Here is a 26368-nt window from a genome sequence, read left to right on the forward strand (position 1 = left end):
CTATGTGGAGTGGCCTTGATAATTGCACCAATATCTGGCGCTCACGTGGGGCAAATTCCAGCCCGGCTAGCTCAGTTGGTAGAGCATGAGACTCTTAATCTCAGGGTCGTGGGTTCGTGCCCTACGTTGGGCGCCAGATTTTGGTGTAATTATTAAGGCCACTCCATGTAGTTAAAAGGAAGATTTATTTAGTGGGTGACTTACAAAGGAAGGGATAGGTAGATTGCAGGGGTTCTGGGGAAGGTGTATCGCTGTCCAGCGGTGTTCTCTGGAGCTCTGCTCAGTCAACCTCCACCGTCTAGGGTCCAGGAACAGAGAGAGCGCTCGCCCATCCAGGTCTCGGGTCTCCAGGCACCTCCCCTGGCCCCGCCTCATAGGCGTGACAGTTGCCAGAGTCTCAGTGGGGGTTGGAACTTCCAGATCCAAACTGGAATGGCTACCCACTACATTGTGGATTTTGGCCCACACAAAAATGTTTAGTCCAGTACCATAAGAAGTTTACGCACAGGTCCACGGATGGACTTGAGAGATGCTGAACCATTTGGACCTCCTCCAACGTCCTCACTTGAAATGAGAGAATGAGTTTGCTTTACCTTCAACACTTTCTTAATGATAACACCTTGGGTGTCAGAGCAAGTTGGAGAGTGGACAACATTTGCACATTTCTTCTGTTTAATCCCCACCCCAGCCTGAGAGCTAAGCAAAGTGGCATGTTGCTTTATTATGAATAAATCCAGACTGGAAAAATAATCTGTCCATGCTCTCCTAATGCTCCTAGTTCTAGGTCTGAACATAGTAAAACACTGCGTTGTTTCCAATTTTGAGTGTTGTGATCAGATTTTCACTTCAGTGGGGTGGATATGTTATCCATCCAGAAAGGCAAGTTCAGGATTATGGAGATCAGCTCCATAGGAAGTTACTTTAAAACTTAGGTAAAATGAGATTTGAAGTAATGCAATGGTAATGGTATTGGGAAAAGGAGGCATAAACATGATACATAGCTTTCTGCTAGATTATGAAGTCTCTACTGAAATGAATACTAAGTAAAACTAATGCAGTTGGCAATTAGTCTTTACTTCATGAATGAAAGGAAACTTCTCTGCATTACAAAATACATTTACACTACTAACACAAAACACTAAAGACACACAGAAGTGTACTTTAATGAACATATATATCTTTATTCTTTATTGTATCTGGAAGTTTCCCTGTGTCCCGCAGCTTCCTAGTCCCAAATAAACACACAGAGGCTTATATTAATTACAAACTGTTTGGTCTATGGCTCAGACTTATTATTAACTAGCTCTTTTATCTTAAATTAACCAACTTCTATAAATCTATGTATGGCCATGTGTCTCCTGGCTTTACCTGTGCTCCATTACATCTTGCTCCCCTGGCAGCACACAGCATCTTCCTCTCCCACCTCCCACTCCTGCTCTGTCTTTCTTCTCCCTGTATCTTTGTTTGGATTTCCTATCTGGCTCTAACCTGTCTGGCCATAAGCCTAAGCAGCTTCTTTATTAACCAATGATAGCAACACATATTCATTAGCTATAAAACTTTAGACTCACAAAAATAGGATAGATGATAGAATATTTTCTTTAATTTTGCCAAATACAAATAGACTAGCTATTGTAACTGTAATTCTTCCTTGATAACTGTTTTGTTATATATAATTTTACTATGTTAAAATGAAAGCCTTCCTTTTTGATTAGACAGAAAGGGGGAAGTACTGTGGGATGGTCTTTCTTGATGTTGTGAATATGTGTTGTTATCATTGGTTAATAAAGAAGCTGCTTTGGCCTATGGCAAGACAAGTTATAGCCAGGCAGGAAATCAAACAAAGATACAGAGACAAGAAAGGTGTGTGGGGGGGGGGCGGGAGGTGCTGCAGGTGATGGGGGTGGGGGAAGACAAGATTTAATAGAACACAGGTAAAGCTGAGAGACATGTGGTGATACAGAAATTAATAGAAATAGGTTAAGAAAAAAGAACTAGTTAGCAATAAGCCTGTGCCATAGTTCAAACAGTTTGTATTTAATATTAAGTCTCTGAGTGATTGTTTTATAAGCTGCTGCGGGCTGTGTGGGACACAGAAAAGTTTCTGGTTATACTCTATATTTACTAATTAGAAAAACTCATTGATAAGGCAAATTTGTAGAGAAGACATAGGAAAGCTTTGCCCTCTTTTGTCACAGTCATTCTCTTGCAGTATTTTCTATCTTCCTTTGTGACTACAGGCAGAGTTTCTGTCCTGTACACCCAATTATACCTAGCAGTCACTTCCCAAATTACCACTCAGAGGCTTGTATTAATTATAAATGTTTGGCCGATGGCTCAGGCTTATTACTAGCTAGCTCTTACATTTAAATTAACCCATATTTCTTACCTGTGCTTTGCCGCGTGGTTCATAGCCTGTTACCTCATTGTCAAAATGTCTTGCTTCCTCAACAGCTGGCTGGCGTCTGCCAGGACTTCTCCCTCCTTCATCTCCATCCTCAGTTTGATATGCCACCTAACCTTACCTTGCCTCTCCATTGGCCAAAACTGCTTTATTACCAACTAATTAGAGCAACACACATTCATAGTGTGCAGAAGGACATCCGACAACATTCCTTGTGTGATTGTATCATGTTAACTGATTACCCTCCTGGACAGAGACAGCACAGATAAAATTTCTACCAAACAGGACCTGTTTCATCTATGATTTCCAGTGACACTTCCTCCACACATGCTTGACATTCTCTCTTTGTGAAGAAAACATGTTCCTGTTTCTGTGACCAACACTCTGACTTTGCCCTAATCCAGTCTTCTTCTCCGGGACCTCATGTAATTAAGTAAATTCCAGGACTTTCTGTAATCACACCCCCACACACACTGCTAAAATTTGAACTCCTCTGTTCCATCTTTCCTTTCAATATAAATCGATGCCTTGTATTACTACCACAGAAATCCTGTCTTGGCCTGAGATAATCGACTTCATGCTTCATTACTGTCCACACATTTGTCCCCTCTGTGCAAGTGTTGCCTTACGTTCATTGTTTCCACCAAGTAACGTCTGAGCTTGTCACAACCTCTTCCCACCCAGGTTTGGAGACCAGCGTATCCTACAGTAGCCCAGACCAATTCTCATAAATTATTTAAAAAAATTGAATTTCTCATCTTTCCAACGTTCATTTAGTAAAAATTCAAATTCATTCATATGAATATTCATAAGATGATTTGTATTAATTATGCTTTGAATAATAAGACTATTTTTGCTTATAATTAACATATAATTGATATGATATCATTTCATGAAGTTTGGCATAGCAAATAGCTCTAAGTGAAATCTGCTATGCATTATATCAGACTGTTTGTTTGCCTGCCTGGTTCCCTTCCTTCCTCTTTCTCCTTGACTTCATTTCTCTCTTCTCCTGCTTTGTTTGAGTAACTGTTCTTCATACCAACTCAGACAGGACTAAGTTAAATCAGTCAGATTTAAATTATGGCCAGTAAAAATAAACATACTAACTCTGTATTAACCTCTTAAACTATTTTTCATTGTTGTGAAGAAGATAAATGACATGTAATTACTTTTTTAAAAAAGCTTTTTCTAGTTCTAACTAACTAGCTTAATTGTGAAAAACTAAAATTTCTGTAATGGTCTTTTTTTTAAGGATTTAACTTGGTACTTGGGCTTTTTGAGTTGCTTTGGGATTATAAGGCATTTGTTAGGCATCTTTAGTTTGGGGCATTTAGATCAATTAAGATTGTATGTGGTTGTATGTCTTTAAATTCAATGAAAATAAATATAACAGGTTTTCTCCCTAAAATGTGAGCTCATGCTGAATTATGACATGGATACATACAAAGCATTACACTATACTAGTTCAAATCAGAGAGCCACTCTCTTACTCCAGTTATTCAATATATGGAGCAGTCTATCACCCAAATGATGAATAGCTTAAGATAAGAAAAGTATTTTCTTTTTATTTTTTAAAATTCATACTGTGATTTCCAGAGAAATCTCTGAAAATACAAAAGATAGTAGCTTACGGCTCAGAACAACTTAGAAGTTTCTTAACCTCTAGGACCTGTTAACAATTTCCATGTACCATGTTAACTGGTACATGCAACTCACTCACACGTGAGAGAAATATCTCAGAGGCAAACTAGTCACATAATACAAAATAAGCAAGTTGTAGAAATTAAATAATGAATGGAGAATTTTTATAACCATCTTCCTGATCTGTAATTGGAAAGTAAACCCAGTTTGGCTATTTTAGATGAGGACATACATATTTATAAAACTTATTCCAAATTAAAAATTACTCTTCATAATTTTAGAGGCAAAATAATGTCAGTTATTACAGATAAATTGAATGAGATCTTTCATTAACTCCTTATTTATGTAAAAGAATAGAGAATACCTTCAGAGTCTACCAAGAATTACTTTGGTATCAAGTTCCTCTTGACTATAAATAGGAGATAAGATTTGAAAAATAATCATATTAGGGTTTGCACATAATGTATCTAAAGTTATATCTTTTTCCTCATCTTTGTAATAGTTTGAGTGTGCTTATCCCAGTAACTATGGGTCACATATTCAACCTGGAAATCTTTTATGTTCTTGATACCATCTGATGGTTAAAGGGATCATTTTCTTTATTTCAGACTCAATGCACAGAAGGTTTCTATTTGGATATGTTTATGTTATTTTTAGTGTTGGTGCTATGCTTAACGTAAATGACACATCTCATATGTGGGTCAAAATGATGACCTAAACTGCAGAGAGGGGAAAATGGAAGCCATTCTTTGACTGGCAAAGTTAGTATTATCTTGGAAGAAAATCAGAATACAGCAGAGGAAACAGGTATGAATTATTGCAGAGAATATGCAGCAATAATGAGAAATGACAAAGGTACAAAAGCAGATTTGGAGGAACATAAAGAAGGTCTAGAGTTGTATAGATAAGGAAAACAAGCAAAATCTGAGATGTGAAAATGCCTGCTTCTTTGGAATTTATTAACAACACTGGCCCATGATTTATTAGTCTGCTTTCCATAGGTAAAGCTACAGTAACAAATGACATCAGGATCTCGGAAGCCTACGGTGTCAATGGTAAATTTCCTCCTGCTAGAGCTGTGGTCAGCTGTGGCTCTGTTCCATATATCTTCTCCTTCTGAGCCTGGTTGAAAGGACAGCCCATATTTTATATTATGTCTTTTATACCAACAGAAAGAACAAGAAAATACAAATCCACATGATGGCTTTTTCACAGCTTCTGCTCAGTGCTCTCTCTCTCTCTCTCTCTCTCTCTCTCTCTCTCTCTCTCTCTCTCTCTCTCAGTTACGCTCACATTTCAATGCCAGCTCATGTCAGAAGGCAAAGTGTGGCATCAGAGAACTATAGGTCAGACAGCTGTGGCATGAAGCATATAATTCTTTCATTATGAAATGAGACAGAAGTAATGGGGACAAATGATGCAATCTGCTCTAGGCGTGATTTTCTAAGCGTGTTTTCCATACAGAATGTGTACTGTAGGAAATCTTGAGGAGTTAGGGCAGGTCTAGGCCAGAAGTCAACTGTTTAATAATAATCGACAGAGCTTTGGTACTGAATTCCTTTTCTGTTTGATAAATTAACAAAAAAAGGAGTAAGATGGACAGTCAAGTCAATTTCCACATATTCATAATTTCATCATGATGGTATAAATAAAATCTATGATCAAAACAATGTAAAGATTAGGAGAAAATCATCGAAAATATATATTCTTAGGGTTTCATTAGATGGAAAATATGAATCTAACATCAGGTTGGTTACAAAACCAAATATATAAATCACTAAGTTAGAATAAATGGCTGCACACTCAGGTTTACATAAAATTACTCAAACTGAACTTTAAAAAAATGACCCAAATACATGTTGTTTATAAGAAATACCTTTAAACAAATGGAAAGAAAGAGATTGGGTGTAAAAGAACTGAAACAGAGCAAAAGGAACCTGGTATTAGGAATATGAGAATTGGAGAATGTTACCACATCCCCAAGACACTTCAGAAGACTAGTAAGAAAGCTTCTAACATGAGACAGGGCTGATAAAAACCAAAGAACAAGAAACAACCTTACCATCATCAATATGAATTTCAGAGCTCTTTCCTCAAGAGCAGATACACCAATAGAAACCAAAATCACCACATTTACAGACACTGAGTAGCACTATCGGTCGTGATCTATTTAGCATCAATAAGAAATTGCTCCCCACAAGAGCAACATGTTTCCTAAGAAGCAACTTGTAATTTCTAAGATGCTACATAGACCTCATCTTAAACAATATTTAATGAATTTCAAGATTAAATTATATTTCTACATGTGACAAAATTACTGAATGTAACAAATAAACAGTTAAAACAATAAATATTTAAATATGATTAAATATTTAGAAGTTAAGAAACAAAATACTAAGTAATCCTTGAGTTAGAGAAGAAACTTCAATGTATATATAACAATACATATTCTCAAGAGAACTACAAAGACATAAAGATGTGAGGTTCAGCTAATGAAACCTTTGTGAGGAAATGGTTAGATTTTAGTACCTCTACTAGAAAATAAGAAAGTGTAAATGCACTTGAAAAATAATGAATTACATCCTAAGAATGTAGCACCAAGGGAATAATAAAAATAAAAGTAGAACTCACTAAAACAGGAAAATTAAATACCATCATGCACAAAAAGGTCAAACTTATAATAGAAGAAGTCACCCTCACATCTCTACTGGAAAATAAAAACACTTGGATATCCTTTTTCTACACATCTGTCCACTCACAGTTGACTATGAGCACTCCATAAAGCAAGTATGCAGCGGCAAGAAAAGAAAATTGGAGCTACAATAAAGCACAACAGCTACAAAAAATTGCTGAACTTAATAGAAAATAAAACCCAGTAACATTAAAAAGTTAATATACCAAAGCAAGCTGATTCTTTTCCCAAGAGTGTAAGGTTGGTTTAACATGTGAAAATTAATGCATTTTGTCACATTTACAGATCAAGAGAAAAATCACACTTGGGGTAAAAGGATTCTCAGTCTTCATAGGAAACACAAAACCCAATTTGAGGTAGATCGCAGACCTGAGTGTAAAACTAAACTTAAAAACTTATAAAAGCAGAGACTGGTATGACCTTTGGCTTTCTAGACATGACATAAAAATAAAAGTCATGAAAGGAAAAGTTGAGTTCTTCTAAATAAACACTTCTGCTCTCCAGAAGAAAATGCCTTTCAGGAGGTAGTCTGAGAAAAAAAAAACACAAGATCAGTAATTGACCAAAAGTTCATATCCAAAATATATCACCACATTCGTAAATTTGAAAATAAAAGTTAATGCCATCATCCACAATAAGCTTTGCCTTGTGTCAGTAAAACTGCTACTGTGAAGTCATTCGAGAGTCTTAGAAGCATATGTATACAAAAACGCTTTTTATAGTAGTGTTTGTCAGGTGGAGGAGGTACTCAGTAAGGAAAACCCACTTTCTGGGCCAGAGTTCCGTTACCCAGAACCCAAGGAAAGGCATAATCCCCTGTCCTCACGGGGCTCCTGTGGGAGATGAGCGGGAGAGACAGGAGAATGCCTGGATGCCCACAGGCCAGCAAGTCTGGGACAAACAGTAGAAACACAAACACAAAGGAAGCCCTGGCTAAAGGTGGAAGGCAAGGACCATCACGTCAGGTACCTTGACCATGTACATAGGCAGCCATTGTACATGCACACCTCCAGTCACACACCTAAGTATGTGCACACACAAACATTATGGAGAAACACACATAATAGTTAAAACTATTTATAGATGCATTATTCAATAAATACCAAATTTTGACTTCCTTATCTTTTTTCTCTCTCCCATTCTCTCTTCCTCCCAGTGTTCCTCAGTGTGTGTATGTGTGTAGATCAAACTCATACCCTCATGAATGCCAATCATGTAGTCTACCACTGAGCCCCAGAGCTACACTCGTGCCCAATCATTTTCCAGCTAATAACTCCAAGTGCCCAGCTCTCCTTCAATGGGAGGATGGATAGATAAACTGACACTTAGTATTTAAAGGAATAGTAAGCAGCCGAGGCTTGGTACTATCGACACACTCCAACTACCTGACTCTCAAAATTATGATTAAAAGATCGACCCAAAGAAGGCCTGCTGTCTGATTTGATTAATCTGGCATTCTAGAACAGCTAAATGTAGACTGTGGTGACAAAGAGCAGATGCCCCACCTGCCCACATGCAGACAGGGTAGTGGCAGGAAATGTGGGCACAAGGAAAGGAGTATAAGGGACCTTATGAGACAGTAGATGGCTCTCTATGTCTCCATGTGCATGCTTTTTTAAAAAAATACTTTTATATATTCCATCCTGGTCACAGTTTTCCCTCCATCCACTCCTCCCACATCCCCTCTCCCCTAGACCCACTCCTCCTCAGTTTCCCTTCAGAAAAGAGCAGGCTTGCCAAGGACATCAACCGAACACAACAGGCACAACACAATGCCATGAGACCAGGCACCAATGCTCATATTGCTGGATGAAGCAACCCATTAGGAAAAAAAGGAACCCAAGATCAGGCGAAAGAGTCAGAGACAACCCCCACTCTAACCTGGAGGAGTCCCACAAGAACATGAAGCTACACAAACATAACATACATGCAGAGGACCTAGCTCAGACCCAGGCAGGCTCCATGATTGCCACTTCAGTCTCTGTGAGCCGCTATGAGCCCTGCTTAGTTGATTCTGTGGGCCATGTTCTCATGGTATTCTCAACAACTCTGACTACTACCATCCATCCCCCCCCCCAACTATCTCAGGATTCCAAGACCACCACCTAATATTTGGCTGTGAGTCTCTGCATCTGCTCCCCTCAGTTGCTGGATGAAGCCTCTCTGAGGACAATTGGGTTAGGCTCCAATCTATGAGTACAGCAGAATAACACTCGGAATCATTTCATTGACTTTTCTTCTGTTAGTTGTGTTTGCTTTTATCCTATGTCTCTGGGCTATCCAGCTTTTGGTTTCTGGACCTCAAGGCAGCATCAGGTTGGGCTCCTTGTCAGGTAGCGTTGCCTTCAAGTTGGGCCAGTTGTTGATTGGCCATTCCCACAAGTTCTGCAACACCTTTACTCCAGCACATCTTGCAGGCAGGTCTAAGGTTTTGTGACTGGGCTGGTGTCCCAGGCCCACCACTGGAAACCTTGCCTCATTACAGAAGATGGCAGGTTCAGGCTCCATAGCCTCCATTACTGGAAGTCTTCACTCAGGTCACCCTCGTGGATTCCAGGGAGCTTCCACAGCACTAGGTTTCCACATTGTCCCAGAAATGCCCCCCCCCCCCAGTTCTCTCTCCCTCTGCCCATCATTCCTCTACCTGATCCCTCCTGTTCCCATCCCTACCCTTCCCCAGGCCACCCTTAAAATCTGTTCTAAGCATTCTTCAAACTCGAAAAGTTGCCTTACAATCTGAGTATGTCACTAAATGTCTATTTCTGCTAGGTTCTCAACAAAATAGACATTGAAAAACCGTTTGAACATTCCATCCCTTGTGCTAAGGGCATTATAAATGGACATGTGACAGTGAGGCAGGTGGAGAATTAGGCTCCGGAACCATGTCAATGTGTAGGACCGGTATAAAAACCTGTTTTGAGCCAAAACAAAGTGGGGATGAAGGAAGGTCACTACCCTTTGGAAGAAGCCACCAGGGCAGGGAGATTAGAAGGAGTAGATCTGATTACTTCTTATATATCTCCACTTCTAAACTTTCTTAAATGGAATAAAAAAGTTTCCAGTCTAGAATAGTGTATCAAATAGCCAGTATCTTCATAAGTTGCACCCCTCTTGCCCCATAAATTCCCTTCATCCGCTTGTTAAAACCTATTTCTATTAAATAAAATGAAATAATCATTCCACGTGGCAGCTCAAAATGAAGAACTTAAAATGTAAATGCACAGTTAAGATAAGCCTCTGTGATAAATAGATTTGTTCCCATATAATCATTATATGGATACCAAAAGTTAAGCACACAGCCTTTCCATCCTGTTTCTGGTCATGTAGAAAGAAGGCAAAGAAGATACAGCTCCATGTAGTGCACATTTACTGAGCTTGTAACAGGTGCTAAATCAGTGGTTTGCAAGCTTGTGTGACCGTGACCTTTACTGAGAATTACAATTCACGTTTTAGCCTCTATGCAAGAACGTATGTATGACTAGAGCAATGTTATATAATAAAGCTCATTCTTGCTAAATAAGACACACCGACGTTGTCTAGTCTAGTGTAGGTTGTTACATAGCTACAAAAAGGTTGGTTCTGGCCCATTTAGTTTCACCGACCACTAATAGGTTGTACATTGTGGTTTGAAATGATGCATGGTACTGTTCTCTCTCCTCAACATGTGGTCTGTGGAACAGTATCCCCAGCAGTAAGAAATGCAGAATCTTCATACCTATTGAATAAGAATCTGGATTTTAACAGCACCCCTCAGATGCCCCTGTGCATTTCCAGGGCTGGAAGCCTTGTGCTGAAATGTAGGACTGCTGAAGTCTTCCAGGCATTGACTCAGACAGTGTCTTAATCAGCGGTCAGGTTTTAAGCCTTTATTTTTGTTGTTGGCTTTTATAATACACACACTTCAGCCTCAAACTATGCCATTAATTCAGTATGTCCAAGATCAACAAATAAATAAGTGAACAAATAAAATCTATCACAGCTTCTGAGGCCAACCCTACTGAAGAGCCCTTGGTCTATGAGGTTTAATAGAAGTGAGCTGATTTAATTGCTTATGTGTTATATAGGTGAGGTATTTCTGGTACAAAGGAAATATTTTCTTTTAGCTTTCTTATGGATGACTTCATGTGTAGCATTTTATTTCCCATGTATTTAGTGACAGGGCACTACTACATCTTATTATGAATTACTTCTCCTTGTGAGAAGAATTCCAAACATGTCTTTCCTACCAAAAACTTCCCTTTCATGGAGTATAGCATGGCTTCGGGTAAGATTGCCATGGCCAGTCTTGCTGAGTTAGCAATGCCCCTCACCCCCATCCTGGTTGGATCCCTAACCCAGGATCTCAGCTGCTGGAGAAGAAGGGCCTGCCCTTAAGTGCTACCACTCATCATTAAGCACCTTCCCTTCACTGGGGTATGTTTCCTAAGTGATGGGAAGCTGTAGCCTGGGAGTTGCTAATCCTGCTAACACTAAAAGGTTCACTCCCATTAGCAGCTTCTGTGATGCGAATAAATAATAATAAAGAGACCAGCCTCAGCACTCAGTCTCCCCTGAGGTAAGGCCTCAGCTTCCCTCCCATCCCCATGGTCCACTCTAATGGTCTTTCTGTACTAGAGTGGTCGGGGAGGTTGATGTAAGTACTGCCTCTTTAATCAGAGTTAAGTTCCTTCTTCCTCAAAAGCTCAGAGGGAATTTTTTTCCCCTGGGATATCTAGGTTAAAAGCAATATTATCAATGCTTTTGCCAGGTAGTGTGACCCATTTAACTCATAACTTAAACACAAATTAAGACTACTAGGCACAGGGAAAATGGAAAGAAAGCATCAGGATACATAATCAGGCACAAGAAAAAACTTGATTGTTTTAGAAGCACATTCTCAGTCTCCTGTCAGAGTTGTGAATTAGAACTCTCCTACAGGCGTTCTGGGCCGAGAAGCGATCCCCAAATAATTTTTATTCACAGCAAATAAATTAAAATCAAGAAAGATGATTACTTTTTTAAATACTAAAAATTCATTAATAGGCAAAAAATAAGTGATGAGAAAATGGAAAATGGTAGTAAAATTAAAAAAAAAAAAAGTTTGGGTGTAATGGACCAAGAGTGTGTGTTAATCAATTGCTTTTTAATAAAATGGTCGTGAGGTCCATGGAAGAATTACACACTTTTCTATTGAAATCATGTGATCTCTAACCGATGGGTTCTTTAAAGACACTTTGGTGTCTGAACACTGTTGAAAAGTGTGCACTCTGTCCCTGGAAACTGATTGTCTCTGCAGTAGTTTGATCGTTCAATTTTCCCTTTCAAGCAAAGCTCCCTTCTCTTTGAGCTCACTGTGTCCACTGAGCCCACCACTTCAGACGTGCTGCTCGGTCTTTGCAATCCAGTCACTAGAATTTTTTCTTTCTCTCTTGCATCGTTCTGTGCTGATTTTGAGATGCTAATTTGTGATTTGTCTACATTTTGCCAATTTCATACTTATACTCTAGGGTAAAAGACCAATATCAATAATAACAAGTACCTACATTAATATTTTAAAACAACTTATGTTCATAACTCAAGATAACCTGCAAAAAAAATAAAGTTTGAGGCTGGAGAGATGGATCACTAGTTAAGAGTTCTTTTTGTTCTTCTAGAAGATAGAATTCAATTTTCAGCTCCACATCAGGTGACTCACCTGTAACTGTAGTTCTAGGTGACCTGATACTCTCTTCTGGCTGCTTTAGGCATCCCAACACACAAGCGCACACACACACACACACACACACACACACACACACACACACACACACGTACACAAATTAAATAAGACATTAAGTTTTTAAATTATTTTCTAAATATTTATAATCAACATGTTTTCTTTATAAATACGTACATGCAAAGGGAAAAATAGAAGTATCTAATAAGACGACTCATCTAATATTTCTAAGATTGTAATCCTTTGAATGAAAAAATGTGAACTTTAGGAATAAGAAGATGCAAAATACTTTTCACAAATATTCACTGGATTTTTCCTCCAAGTATAGACCACTCTAAATTACTTTTAAGGTGATCCCATTGGGAAGTAGCAGCTTTGACAGAGAATTCTCCCAGTATCGTCGATACTGTCCACACCTTCCTGCATGCCCTTCATGTGTGGTTTCTGTTCCGCAGTCCACGAAGGCTCTGGAGAAAGCAGTCAGAAGGAGACCTCCACCTGTGACATTTGCCAGTTCGGGGCAGAGTGTGATGAAGATGCTGAGGATGTCTGGTAAGACGCTGCTTTGGTTTCTTAAAATAATGTCAGAGATTAATTATTATTTTCATTCATTAGCTATTCTTTCAAGGAACATGTTGTCGGTATTTTCATTTTCTTCTGACTTCCAAAGGCAGTAAGGAGAAAGTTCTGTAAAGCTGCTGGAGCCAACTTGTGAGATGGGTGAGGGAAGCAGAAGTCTGCATAACAAACAGAACCATCACTGACGACCCAAGTCAGTCTTACCAGACAAAAAGGGAAATCAGGCCGGGCGGTGGTGGCGCACGCCTTTAATCCCAGCACTCGGGAGGCAGAGGCAGGCGGATCTCTGTGAGTTCGAGGCCAGCCTGGGCTACCAAGTGAGATCCAGGAAAGGCGCAAAGCTACACAAGAGAAACCCTGTCTCAGAAAACCAAAAAAAAAAAAAAAAAGGGAAATCAGATTTACTTAGATATCTCTGATTCATCTAGGAACAACAGATGACTTCTAAGTTTCTTTAGGTTGCAATAACAAAAATACCAGGCAATGGGTATCTGAAAACAACAGAAATGTATTTTACCCCTTCTTGAGCCTAGGAAGTTCAACATCCATCCTGGAGAAGACTTAAGAGTCTGCTTCCTATAGACAGCATTGGCCTTGGTGTAGCCTAAAGTACAAGGAGCAAGGTATTTCTCTTGTCCTCTTTTATAGAAGGATTAATAAATTAATTAATGAGGATTCAGTATATATGACATAACCACCTTTCCCAACCCATCTCTTCTAATGCAATTCATTGTCAAGAATTTGAACATAAGTATTGACAGAATGTCCAAACTACAGCAATTACTAACACAGTTTCTAGCATTGTGGGTCTGAGTAGTCAAGATTTAAGAGAGGACACATATGACTACCCACAGCCAAGCTGACAAGACACATAAACCAAATACACACACATTCTCGTGCACATGTACACACACACACACACACACACACACACACACACACACACACACTGGTCTGCCCTCCAGCATTAGGTTCTCCTTTTCTCTACAGAATATTCATCTTCTCATATAAGGATATGCTGAACAATGATAGTCTGCATTACTTTGAATGGTGTGGAATATTTAGCCTTCTCAACCGTCTGCGTACATTGGTCCTGGTCTGATCACTTAGTAAAGTGCATAAAGCCCAAGGAAACAGAGTCTGGTGTGTCTGGATAGGGAAAAAGCATTCAGTCTTTCCCTTCCCTCCTCTTCTCTCCCTTTCCTCCTCCCCCTTCTCCTCCCTTCATCCTTCTCCCTAACTCTCTCCATGTCTTTCTACCTCCCCCTTTCTCTCTTCTCTTTTCTCCCTCTGCTCTCTCCTTCCATCCCTCCCTCCTTCCCATCCTCCACTCCCTTCCTCCCCCATTTCTTTCTCTTTTACATGCACTTCATTTCTTTGATGAAAACAGAAAACCATTTGTTTTCTTCAATATGAAAACTATTTACCAAATGCTATCAACACTCATTTTGATAAAGCCTCCAAGAGTAGAAAGAGTTTCTCTAAAGAAAATGAACACTTTTTAAATAAATGTGGATACATTTGGCAGGAGTGAAACATTAGGGACTTATAACACATTTTAATGCAGAAATAAGGAAAAGACACCACCTGAACAAACTGAGACACTTACATGTGGACAGTATGTAACCAGACAGAATTACTGTCTATTCATAAAAGTAGACATCAGTCGGCTTTCCAGACACCAAACACCTTCAGCGACTGGACAGCTAGGAATGCATCTGTGGTGCACGCATTGGCTGAAGCAGCTTCAGGAAAATGGATGCATGCTTTCTTAAGAGCATCCTGAACATTCTGATGCTGATAAATTCATGGTCCCAAATGTGGGAGATCACCAGAATTTCTTTTGAGATTCTTTCAAACATATCAACTCTTTAGCTCAACCCCAAACTTAATGAATCAAAATTTCAGTGAAGTGGGACTTATTTTTTTTACTTTTCTGAAATTTCTTGAATGTTTATGGAAATGCTACTTTAAAAGAAATGACTGACTAAAAGAATCATTGACTTCATTTCTAGTTTCCCATCATTTTTCAAGCTGACGATTGCTTTCCTTTTAAAAAATATAGACATAGAGGGGGCCTGGAGAGATGGCTCAGCAGTTAAGAGCATGTACTGGTGGTACAGAAGATTTTAAAAGAACTTTCTTTCTCCCATCTCTCTTTATAATGGTCAGTTTTAACCAACACTCTCCAAGTACAGAATTTAAGACATGGCATTATACCATTACCTATTGGGATAAATCCATGGAGTCTATTTAATGATCAAAGGAATTTATTTGGGGGTAAACTCACAACCACAGGAGATTTATTGTAGGGTCCAGGAAAACTGAGCTATGTCCCATGCTGAACGGCTTGGTCTAAGATCTCAGCATCCAAAACCATCCAAGAAAGAGAGCATACGTGCATCCCAAGTCTTAAGGGTCCCTGTGGCCACGCCCCAGGGGCAGGTACCTCAAGGTCATGCGCAGGTGTAACAGCTGCAGCTGCCTCACTAGGGACGGTGCTTCAGGGCATGGCTCAAACAGCTCCCCACTACAATTATCTAGGGATTTTGGATTGCTTACTATGTGTTTTATCATTTGTACACACTTTTTCTCGGGTTTTTTTTTTTCAAAATAGCTATACAGATTACTTTGTTTTACAGAGAAGAAATTAATTTTTGAAGTGTTTAAGTGGCAGGGACAAGATGGGGTATGAGGTGAATGTAGGCAGAAGGTGTTGGCATGACAATTCAATCAAAGATATAATTAAAATGTTTCTTTGCTGCCCTGCCTAGAATAATGAAATTGCCAGATTGTAGGCAATGTATACACAGTGACTCCTAAGGACTGTGGGTTAGAGCTGATGACTCAGAAAATACTTATAATGGGCAGTGGGAAAACATCCAAGCCAGGAAAGTGCTAATTCTTGTATATTGCAAACTTCAGATTCATGGTATAAATGAAGTTCAAGGATTTATGTGCCAGGCTAGCGGCATCAGAAAGAACTAGCAGTTGTCCATGAGGCCCCAGCATGACAAATTGACTTCAGAAATAGCTTTGTAATGAAAGAGACAGGGGGACAGGGCAGAGCCTCCAGGAATTGGGCATCAAGCAGGAAAATGAATTAGGGACTAAACCAGGTCTACTTAGTGAACCTGACTTAGATGACCAAGCCTTGGTGACCAGAGGTAGAAGGAACATAGCTTAAATTGGAATAATAAATTGCAAGGTCAAAAATAAAATCAACACGAAGGCTGGCTGGATGCTGGATCAGTTAACTTTTGGCTAAGATATCTTACATGCTCCAGCCTAGAGACAAGATCGGTTCCAAAATTCAGGATAAGCCTGAACCTCCAGATGGGGACTAAGTGGCCATAGCTGTGAAGATTAGAGACTTCAGGGGCAGGGAGCCAAGAACATCATTATACTTCCCAGACAGAGGGAAAGTTGTTAATGTTCAAATAGAACGTATTTGAAATGTCCAAGGTAAGCAATAAAGAATTGTGCTGACACCAGTGCATTGATTTTCATTTACCTAAATACCTTTGTATGTTAACATATTGTGTTTGTTCTGCCCGTGCAGTAGATTGGAAACAGCCGAAGGACATGAGAACAAAGCAATAAATGAAGTTAAGTAGGCATGGAATGAGAGAGACCATAAAGTAAGACAGTTAGTGTGCAGGGAGTGATCTGACCATACTGTTCTGCAGAATCCTCATGACAACAGGGGAGCTTTGGCACTATTGATTTGGGACGGAACTATGGCTGGATCCCCTTGCAAACATAAAATTCTTCCTGGGCTATGTAGCAATAAAGAATACAGCACAATATTTTGTGATAGGCTTTCCTTTGACATCAACTAAAACACAGTTTCATGCATACAAATTTCTTTTTTGTGACTTTATGAAATAATAACTAGGTATTACTAATGACAAATGCCATTATTCCTGGAACACATATACAAAGGGACAGAATTGATCCTGATCTTTCTTTAAACCTGGTCTAAGTTATGAATATTTTCATTCTGCCATGAACTTGGGTCTAGTTCCTCAAAGATCTCCCTTGAGGAAGGTAAATATTTTGTTAGCATCCATAATCCAGTGCAGTCAGCTGATCACATCTCCACAACTAGAGGGGGTTTTGAGTTAAGGAGCAAGACACACTGCAAATGAAGAATTAACAAAATTAAAGAAACAGGGAAAAAGAAAGTGGAATAAGAGGTCAGAAATAATAGTTAGAAGATGGTGTTGATAGGCTGTGATGCTAGTCACATGATATTTAAAGCTTGTGTTCTGAGGGAACAGATGGTTTATAATCTAATGGTAGACAAAGTGTTATGTACTGTGGTTTTATTTTGACGTTCTTTTCCTGCCTCTTTCTTTTTATGAAAACATCAAGACTGTGAAAATTAGAAAATAATCAGTTATCTCAATATGAAAGCTAGACCTTTGCTGTAAAAATGTCTTCAGCTCTGGGTATTTACCTTTGTGTAAGAAAGAATTCTACTTCCGAAAGAAAGAGTTAAAACTCAAGCAAGATAAACTGCCCACATTATGGAGTACCCACTGCTGGAATAGAGGTGTCCTTTATTAAAGACAGACTTCAGCTCAAGGAATCTGTGGAGGAGTGGGAGGAGGGATTGTAGGAACAAGAGAGGTCAGGGATAACACAAGAACATGGCCCACAGAATCAGCTGACTGGATCTCATGGGGACTCACAGAGATCAGGGAGTCTCTAGGGGTCTGACCTAGGTCCTCTGCATTAATATTTGGTGGCTGAGTAGCTTGGTGTTCTTGTGGGATTCCTAACAGTGGGAACGGGGGCTGTCTCTGACTCTTTTGCCTACTGGTGGGACCCGTTTCCTGCTACTGGGTTGCCTAGTTCAGCCTCAATGTGAAAGCACGTGCCTGTCCTTATTGTAGCTTGTTCTGTTGTGTGGTGTTTGGTTGGTGTCCTGAGAGGCCTCCTCTTTCCTGAGGCCCTCAAGGAGGGGGGTAGATTTGAGGGAGAAGGGAGGTGGGGAGGAGAGGCTGGGGGAGAAGAGGGGATGGAAACTGTGATTGGGATATAATATATGAGAGAAGAATTTTAAAAAGACTTGAGAACAGTAGAAACACTGATATCACTGGCATGGAGAAAGAAACGCCTTGCTCCTGCGTGGGAGGAGTTCAAGGGGAAAAAACACAGAAGGACTTAAAAGATCATTCCCTATACAACCACACTGAAAAAAATCAAAACTTATATATTTAAACATCAAAGAGACTCTCAAATATATCCTGCAAATATAATTTATACAGAGGAAGAATGGCTTCTAAATAAGAGAAAGTTGACTCATTGCAAAGTAATAAAGCACCAGCTGATAGCAGTGGGAATAAGAACTTACGATTTCAGCAAATATTTCTGATACTTGGTTCATTTTAGACACCGCTTTATATTCCTTTAATTATCTTACCTGATAAATTATCTCAGAGAGTCCAAAGTAGGTCAGTAGGAACTCCTTGCAGTGGGAACTAGTCCTTAGAAGTAATTAGCCTGGAACTTTTGCTGGTCCTGTCAGTCAAAAGTAGTTCAGAGCCCTGGGGTTGATACTTGATTTAATGTATTTTTTAAAAAGCGCGTTGATAGCTGGGCCTGATCATAGGGATGGCTGGGTGTGAAACTGGCTGAGCGCCTAATATCTCCGGAGCGTCGGACCAGATCAAGAGCAAGAGCACAGGTGTAAAAGCAGGTGTAGCCATTGGCAAACAACGGGAGGGAGAGCCTCCCTTATTACCGGGGTTTGCTCTATGTGCCTGCTTTACAGCTCCTCACCACTTTAATGTTGCTTTTGTAACGCTTGCCCCCATGCCACACAGCCTCCATTAGCAAGATTACACTGGCTTAAATGCTGTTAATTTCTCAGTCCCCATTCATTTCGGTCTCTGAAAGCATCAACAATGCTTCCAGTACTGAAACACCACACCGTGTGTGTATATAAAATGCCACTGATCGATGGCAGTGTAAAAGAATCAGGAGAGGAGCAGCCCTGACATCCCCAGGTCACAAGAGTGAGCCTCTGGTGTTCTCTGTTGGCTGCTCTGTAATTGGGGCAGGGTGTCCAAGTTGGCATTCCTTTTGTGAGCGTCTCTCACAAAGACAGCTTAGTCTGAAGTCTTTAGCATCCTGCTCCTTCGATCTGAGAAGGCTCCCCATGCCTGGAAAGACTGTGAGACCATGTGTTGTTGGCATCCTTCCCGCCTTTAATGCATTTTGGGCCATGAAGACTCATGAATATTTGAAACAGGGCAATGGCCATGCGTGATCCTTGGCACTGGAGTTCACCATACGTATAAGTAAATTAGACGTTAGATCCCGCTGACTTTGGTGCAATGGGGTGTGAATCTGAGAGGGTGAATTAAGACAGCTCTGAGTAAACACGGAAAGTGCCTTCTTCTAACACTACTGCTGCCTGAAATTGAACGGACCCATGTTGCTGGAGGGCTTCTCTCCAGGTTCCCCAAGCCCCGCAGTCCCACAATCCACGTATAAAATAATCACTCAGACGCTTATATCACTTATAAACTGTATGGCCGTGGCAGGCTTCTTGCTAACTGTTCTTTTATCTTAAATTAACCCATTTCTATAAATCTATACCTTGCCACGTGGCTGGTGGCTTACCAGAGTCTTTACATGCTGCTTCTCCTGGTAGTGGCTGCAGTGTCTCTCCCTCAGCCTTCCACTTCCCAGAATTCTCCTCTCTCCTTGTCCCACCTACTTCCTGCCTGGCCACTGGCCATCAGTGTTTTATTTATATAGAGCAGTATCCACAGCAGACCCACTGCTGCAAGCACAAGATTTCTGGGTGAAAGTATCAGATAGGGTTGTGCATGGAATCAAGAAAATCATGCTTATTAATCGCAACTTTGTGGTAAACTGAGTTTATCCAGTCTTTCCTTAAAGTGCTTCTTTCTTATTGATCTCCTTTGCTCTCTGGCCTCCGACCTGTAAATGTGGTAAAACCAGACTAGGACTGCCTTCTAACATGAATTTACCCGTGGTGACATTGAGGAAAATCAAACAGAAAGAAAGAAATCACGGGTCCAGCTTAGAAAACCCAGTGTTTGCTGTACGTATAAATGGCTTTTTAAGAAGCTCGTTTTGTGGTCAGATTTATATGCACTATCCCCTGTGAACCAAGCCTTAACTCCAAGCCCAAAGCCGTTGTCTGTCTGCATTGAGTTCTGATCACTATCCCTCCCCCTCCCTCCCCATCACATCCACCCCACTATTTCACCTATGAGTGTACCTTGCCACACTGGTCATATTTGTAGCTCACATGCTTCACACATAGGTAAGACTGTGGGTGACTTTTCCAGCCCAGAAGCCTGCAAAGCACCTTCTGGTACTATGAAAGCTAGCAGAATGGAGAAAATGTCCTGGTCACTATCAACATGATTTCTCTATGACCCGTGACCAAAAGTGTTTAGTATATTCAGCAACAGTGGTGAGCCACCAAGTTCTGGTAGGCAACCAAGTTCTGGTAGGCAACCAAGAGCAGTGGTGATAGCCTGTATTGTTTGGGGGCTCTTCAAGACACTTCTGACCAAGAGCTTGGGGGAAGGTATCCCACACATGACGCTATCAGGCTTGGTAAGGACACTTCAAATATTCCATGGCTACTTAAAAGCCTGTTGCTGTCCTACCCTCGCAAAGAAAAAGGATTGTGATTTATGAAATTTTTAAACAGAGCCAATCTCTAGTACCTACCTAGCCTGGTTCAAAAGGAACTGGGCTTTTTACTCAGGTTCTGGAGTCTCTTGATATTGTTCCAGGTTCCATACTCAACTCTGCTAGCTGTCACACGGTGATTAAACTCAGTTACAACATGACGGCTAGAAACTGGATCTAGTGTGGAATACTGAGAACTACAGCAGTAATGAATTCTAAAGTTTCACATGTGTTTTATCTGTGTTAGCAGTGTTTATTTTGGCCACATAGTACAAATCATATAACTTTTTTTTTGTAAGTCAAAACAAAGAAATTGTAAATAGCAACAAAGCAGAGGCAGCAAATTTCTCAAGACAGACTGTGGTTCTTCTTAACTTAACTCTCTCAATTTCCCCCTCTCGTTTACAAAGACTCACTGTAGAGTGATCCTGATAGCGTGATATTAATTGTAATGTTAGTGAAACAATATAATACTGCCTACCTTTTCCTGTGCAGTGAACAAATCCCCACATTTGATATCTTTTAGAGTTTTGGGGGTTGCTGGTTTCTCAGCCTTGGTGATAAAAATAGGCATCTCATTATATTCTTCAGAGGAGACAGAAGTTTCACAAATGTGTCTCCTGGGTGTTAAGACACTATCCTAAATATTTAGATTTATGGAGTCTTTTAACTTCTACACCAATCTTATGAATTTCAATACACCAATAATTCTTACTTTATGTTTTTTTTTTAAAAAAAAGGAAACTGTAGTTCACACAGAGAGGAAAATAAAACTTGCGAAAGCCCCAAAACAGGAGGGAAAGCCTTGATTTGAGCCAGCCACACTGTCTTGAGATATCTTGATGTTCCCTACTGCTCAAAATTTCTCAGGATTGTAGTCAATGACATAAACGAGTATTTACATGTGCATATACACAGATATATTCTACACATGCCTCATGTGTATCATGTATTTAGCATAGGGTTTCATGCCTCATAATAAAATGCAATAACAAATTTCATGCATCTGTGGCAATAAAGCCCACCAGTTAACATACCCATAATGACCATGCTGCACTGGAAATGGAAGGTTTATACACATTATTTCTTCTCATTTTCCTTCAACATTGAGTAATTTTAATCTGTTTTATTTTTTGAGGTAAGGGTATTAAATTCTTATGGATAGCGAATAGCCTTACCATGGTTGTGTTTGTGTGTGGTTTAATGCAGTTCCTAGCTTGGAGGATTCAAAGAGACATATTTTCACCGCAGCCTGCATTTTAAAGCTGCTTCTACTCAACTGGCCTGTGTTTCAGTGCCAGCCACTGGAGTACCACTCAGCAGTGTTTCAGAGGACTGTACAAAGAGCAGAGTGAGGAGAAATTCAGGGACAAAATTTAATTTTGTTCCTTGCTACCTAGGGAAAAGATCATCGGCTTATCTATCCACTCCCAAGAGCCAAAAGAAGATATTTACCATATATGTACATATATATGGTACTATAGATAATATACATGTCCAAATTTTGCTGTAGGAATAGTCATGATAAGAAATATACGGGAAAAGAAATCAACATTATTTAGTAGAAAATAAATATGGTCCAAAATAATTGAGTTTCGATCATCATATGGCTAGTATTGCCCAGGCATGTCTCTTAAATTAGGACTTAAAAAAATGTAACATAAAGTCTCACATTTCCCTATCTAACATACCATTTTTATAGTAAAAATATAGATTTGGCAAAGAGACTTTGAATAAATACAAATGAAAGCACTGTAGTAATATGACTTCTCTATCAAGATGACTGCTAATATGTTGATATGTTTTCTTCCCATGCATCCGTGTGGTTTGTAAAAATCTGAACACATTTTGTACATCAACACAGTCATCTCTGTTCAAAATTGTTATCTAATTATGAAGCAGGGGTTTATTTTTAGGAGGATGGCGATGATTTTTAGAAAGGCTGGCCACACAATAACATTTTAATTAGAGCTGAATTACTTTCAATGACCCAATTCTGATGGGTCTTTCAAAATCTTCAGCACTCAAAACAAATCGATTTGAAGATACTGGCTGGGTAGTAGAAGCCTAGCCTGTGTTCGACAAAGTTTGCTGTCCTCCAAGAGGAGAGACAGCGTGCACACAGTGACTTCCTGAGGGACCAGCACGGTTTACTGAGATGCTGTCTGCCCAAAGGTGCATTAAATTGTGTGAAAATCTATCGCTGGTCTTCAGTGGTTAATTCCAAAGAGTAATAATGCATGTGTTGTCTTATTTAAGCAACAAATCGGTGAACTGTCCTCAGCAGCCCACATCCATTTATTACTGATATCGCCCCCGCCCCAAGCAGAGTGGGTAATCCCTACTAAATTACTGAAGAAATTACATGCAGTACCCAACTGGAAAATTAAAACGAGGGGTAGCTCAGTGGGTCAAGTGCCTCCTGTGCCAACAAAGACCCGAGTTCAGATTGCCAGCATGGACGTAAAAGCTTGGCAAGGTGACACTAGAGCTAAGAGAGGTGGCATTGGAGGATCCTCAGCTCATCTGCCTTCCAATCTAACTACCCGGTGAGCACTGGGTTCAGTGACCCTAGCTCAGAAAATAACATGGAGAGCAACAGACGAGGACACCCAGCATCAACTCACAGACCTCAACACGCACACAAGACGTCAGTATTGCTGAAGGTCTAAATACTTCACACAGGAAGGAAAGAAAAAGGATGGGGGAAGGAAGACGCAGGCAAGGAGGGAGGAACGGAAGAAGTAAGAATGAATTTCTCTAGCCCCTCAATGAAAAACAAAATTGCTCAGAGATGAGCCGATTCATCCTTTTTCACTAAGCTGTGAATGAGGCGGAAGAAGTGAGGACAATGGACTTGGGGTGGGTGATCATCTGTGGATTATTTACCATGGTGCTTTCTTTTTTTATTCACTGAAGCCTTTTCACTGCCTTTAACAGTCCATACCATTCTCTAAGCTCATTTCTTCAACCAAAATTGTTTTGAATGAAGTCGTAACAGAAATATGAGGTCCAAAATAGCCATAAAGGCTTACTCATAGTCAGCAAATATTGAAGTAAGTATGTCTGGGAGAAGTATACAACAATGGATAGAAAGTTAAAATGAAAAATATAGCTTTACATTAGAAAATATTGACACATTTCTATTAAAACTATAGATCTCCACATAAGTGTGGAATGTTATGACATTCAGATACAACATTCAAGTATCAGTTATAATAAAAAAAATAAGAATAGCATGTTGTACAGCACTATGCCATTTAATTCTGATTGAAAACGATTTACTCTCACCAGAAAGCAGGCTGCTTTGAGGGAAAAATACAAGAGAACTATTTGCCTTGGCTGCTCAAATTCAGAGATTAAAAAGACATGAAGGAAGAAGAAAAGCCCTGCACTGATTAACATATCAACGTATTTCTCACAATTCCTCAGAGAAATATAATTATTAGATAGGTCGATAGATCAATAGGCCAAACAGTTGAGTAATCAATTACCATAAAAGTAAATAGGCAGATAGGCAGGTAGTTAAAGGGGTTAGTTGAAAAAATAATAAATAAATAAATAAATAAATAAATAAATAAATAAATAAATAAATAGCTCCAAGACCAAGCAGTTGACAAGCTGGAAACCATGAAGATAGTATGATATTACTCTATTTTGCAAAACAAAATGAGAAAATAATCACGAGGGTCACATTCCTATTTCTGTCATAATTGGTGCTTATAACCATTTCCTCCCACTGGACTTCTTTATCTTCAGCAAGTACCTAGCTGATTATCATTCTTTGCCGAGCAAGGGGACTAAACCTTTCCTGGAGGCTACTAGTCGTTTGCTGTTCTGCCTGGATAGGGGTTGTGCTACTTCACTGACTAACCACAGCATACGGTAGTACTAAGAGATCACCTCTTCGGTTTCTCCAGTTTATGGTGCTAACCCACTTTATCCTTGGCAGCCAGGATCATTCACTGTAGTAGTGTAGTAATTCACTTCTTTACCTATTGACTCAGAGGCATGAGACCAGCTAGCAGCCATAACTTACCCTTCTTTGGTCAACACTGTGTCTTTTGGCACATTCTTTTATAGGTGAGACCTCTGGACCACCAAAGCATAAAGTTTGAAAGACATTAAGAAAAATAAATGCTGGTGAGTCACTAAAAGTAACACTGTGACTTTCATCCCAGTTTCATGATCCTGCGAACATTGATCCTGAATATGGGATCTGTAGATGCTGACTCAGTGCAAAGTATTAGCCACTAGCTACCATTATCATTGAGTCACCAAAAATCTCTTCCATTCTTCTTTCAACCCACCTGCTCCAGGATTCCTAAAAAAAAAAAAAAAAAAAAAAAAAAAAAAAAAATGGTAAAGCCGCTGAATTCCACAAGTAATGGATCCATTGTCACACTTTTTTTTTCTCTAAAATTTTGGCTAGAAGCAATCTAGTCTGGAATACTGTTGTAGGTTGTTGTTCTGAATAGATGTTAAAAGACTGAACAGAAGCAACTTGGGGAGAACAAGGTTTACTTGGCTTGCATTTCCAGGTCACAATCCATTGTTAAAGAAAGACAGAGCAGGAACTCAAACGGGAATTGAGGCCGAAGTCCCAGAGGAATGCTGCTTATGGACACCTTTCTGACTTGCTCTCTGGCTCATGCTCAGCATGCTTCCTTATACAGCCCACCTGCCTTGGGATCAGTCCACTGATACTTTGGGGAGAACCTATATGCAGGGAAGCAAATTCAATATCTGGAGCATCTGTTTCAATAGAGACAAAATGCTCTTTCTTTCCATGAGAAAGCAAATCAACTTAATCAAACTGCCATCAATTATCAGAAAATGATGCCATGTTGGGGCTTCAGTATTTGTCTCTGCCGTGGAGAGATTAAATTCTTGCACTGTTGTGAATTGGAATGTGTCTTTATTTTCCGATGGTGTCAGGCCACCCCTGTGAAACGGTCATTCAACACAAAGGAGTCATGACCCACAGGTTGAGAACTACTGGGTTATAGCCTGACTTGTCTTGGTGAGTGGAAGTTCATATTCCTGAGACCAGCTAGAAGACCTTCATGGTCACTTTTTCAATCTTCTGGGCAATGAGAGAATAACTGCAGAAGTTGGTGGGTTACTGGTGTTCACAAAATACATTACCCTGACCACTCAATTATTAAAACCTTCATCAGCTAAAATCATCCTTAGGTAAACATTGATGGGAACAAAAAAAAAATGTGGTTTTGTCTACTAAGGGAGATCTATGCATATACTTCTTCCCAAAATGTCCTTGTCAACAATGTCCTAATCATATTCCATCCAAATTCCTGATCATCTATCCCAGCATTTGTCTCCAGGTCGTGAATTGGTGTATAACCACATATCCTGCCATTATTTCTTCCAAGCAAAGTAAATCACCGGATGCACTGCTCAAAGTTCTACCCAATGGGATAGCTCCCTTCACAGCTCTCCTTGAGAAGTGCCCAGGCAAAGACTTGAGTGCTTTGATCGTTTCCTTGCAGGTGGTAGCAGAACCATCCATCTGTGCATCAATCTGCACCTCGCCCCCTTCTGTCAGCCCATCACAGGGAGCGCTCCCTGAGCACAGGGTGCAGGGGAAATGGGGGAGGTGGAGAGGAGATCATGGCAGGCAGGAACCTTCAGCTCACTCGCCTTCTCC

General features: G+C 39.9%; 1 protein-coding gene across 1 annotated transcript in view; it reads left to right on the forward strand.

Annotated features, from left to right (window-relative positions):
• Tmeff2 (transmembrane protein with EGF like and two follistatin like domains 2) overlaps positions 1–26368 on the forward strand; it is a 275906-nt gene that overhangs the window by 139950 nt on the left and 109588 nt on the right. Inside the window, exon 5 of the mRNA XM_006974866.4 lies at positions 12891–12987. Coding sequence (XP_006974928.1) covers positions 12891–12987 — 97 coding nt within the window. The remainder of the gene's footprint in view (positions 1–12890; positions 12988–26368) is intronic.

The sequence above is a fragment of the Peromyscus maniculatus genome, chromosome 13 (genome assembly GCF_049852395.1).
Source record: "Peromyscus maniculatus bairdii isolate BWxNUB_F1_BW_parent chromosome 13, HU_Pman_BW_mat_3.1, whole genome shotgun sequence".
Classification (NCBI taxonomy): domain Eukaryota; kingdom Metazoa; phylum Chordata; class Mammalia; order Rodentia; family Cricetidae; genus Peromyscus; species Peromyscus maniculatus.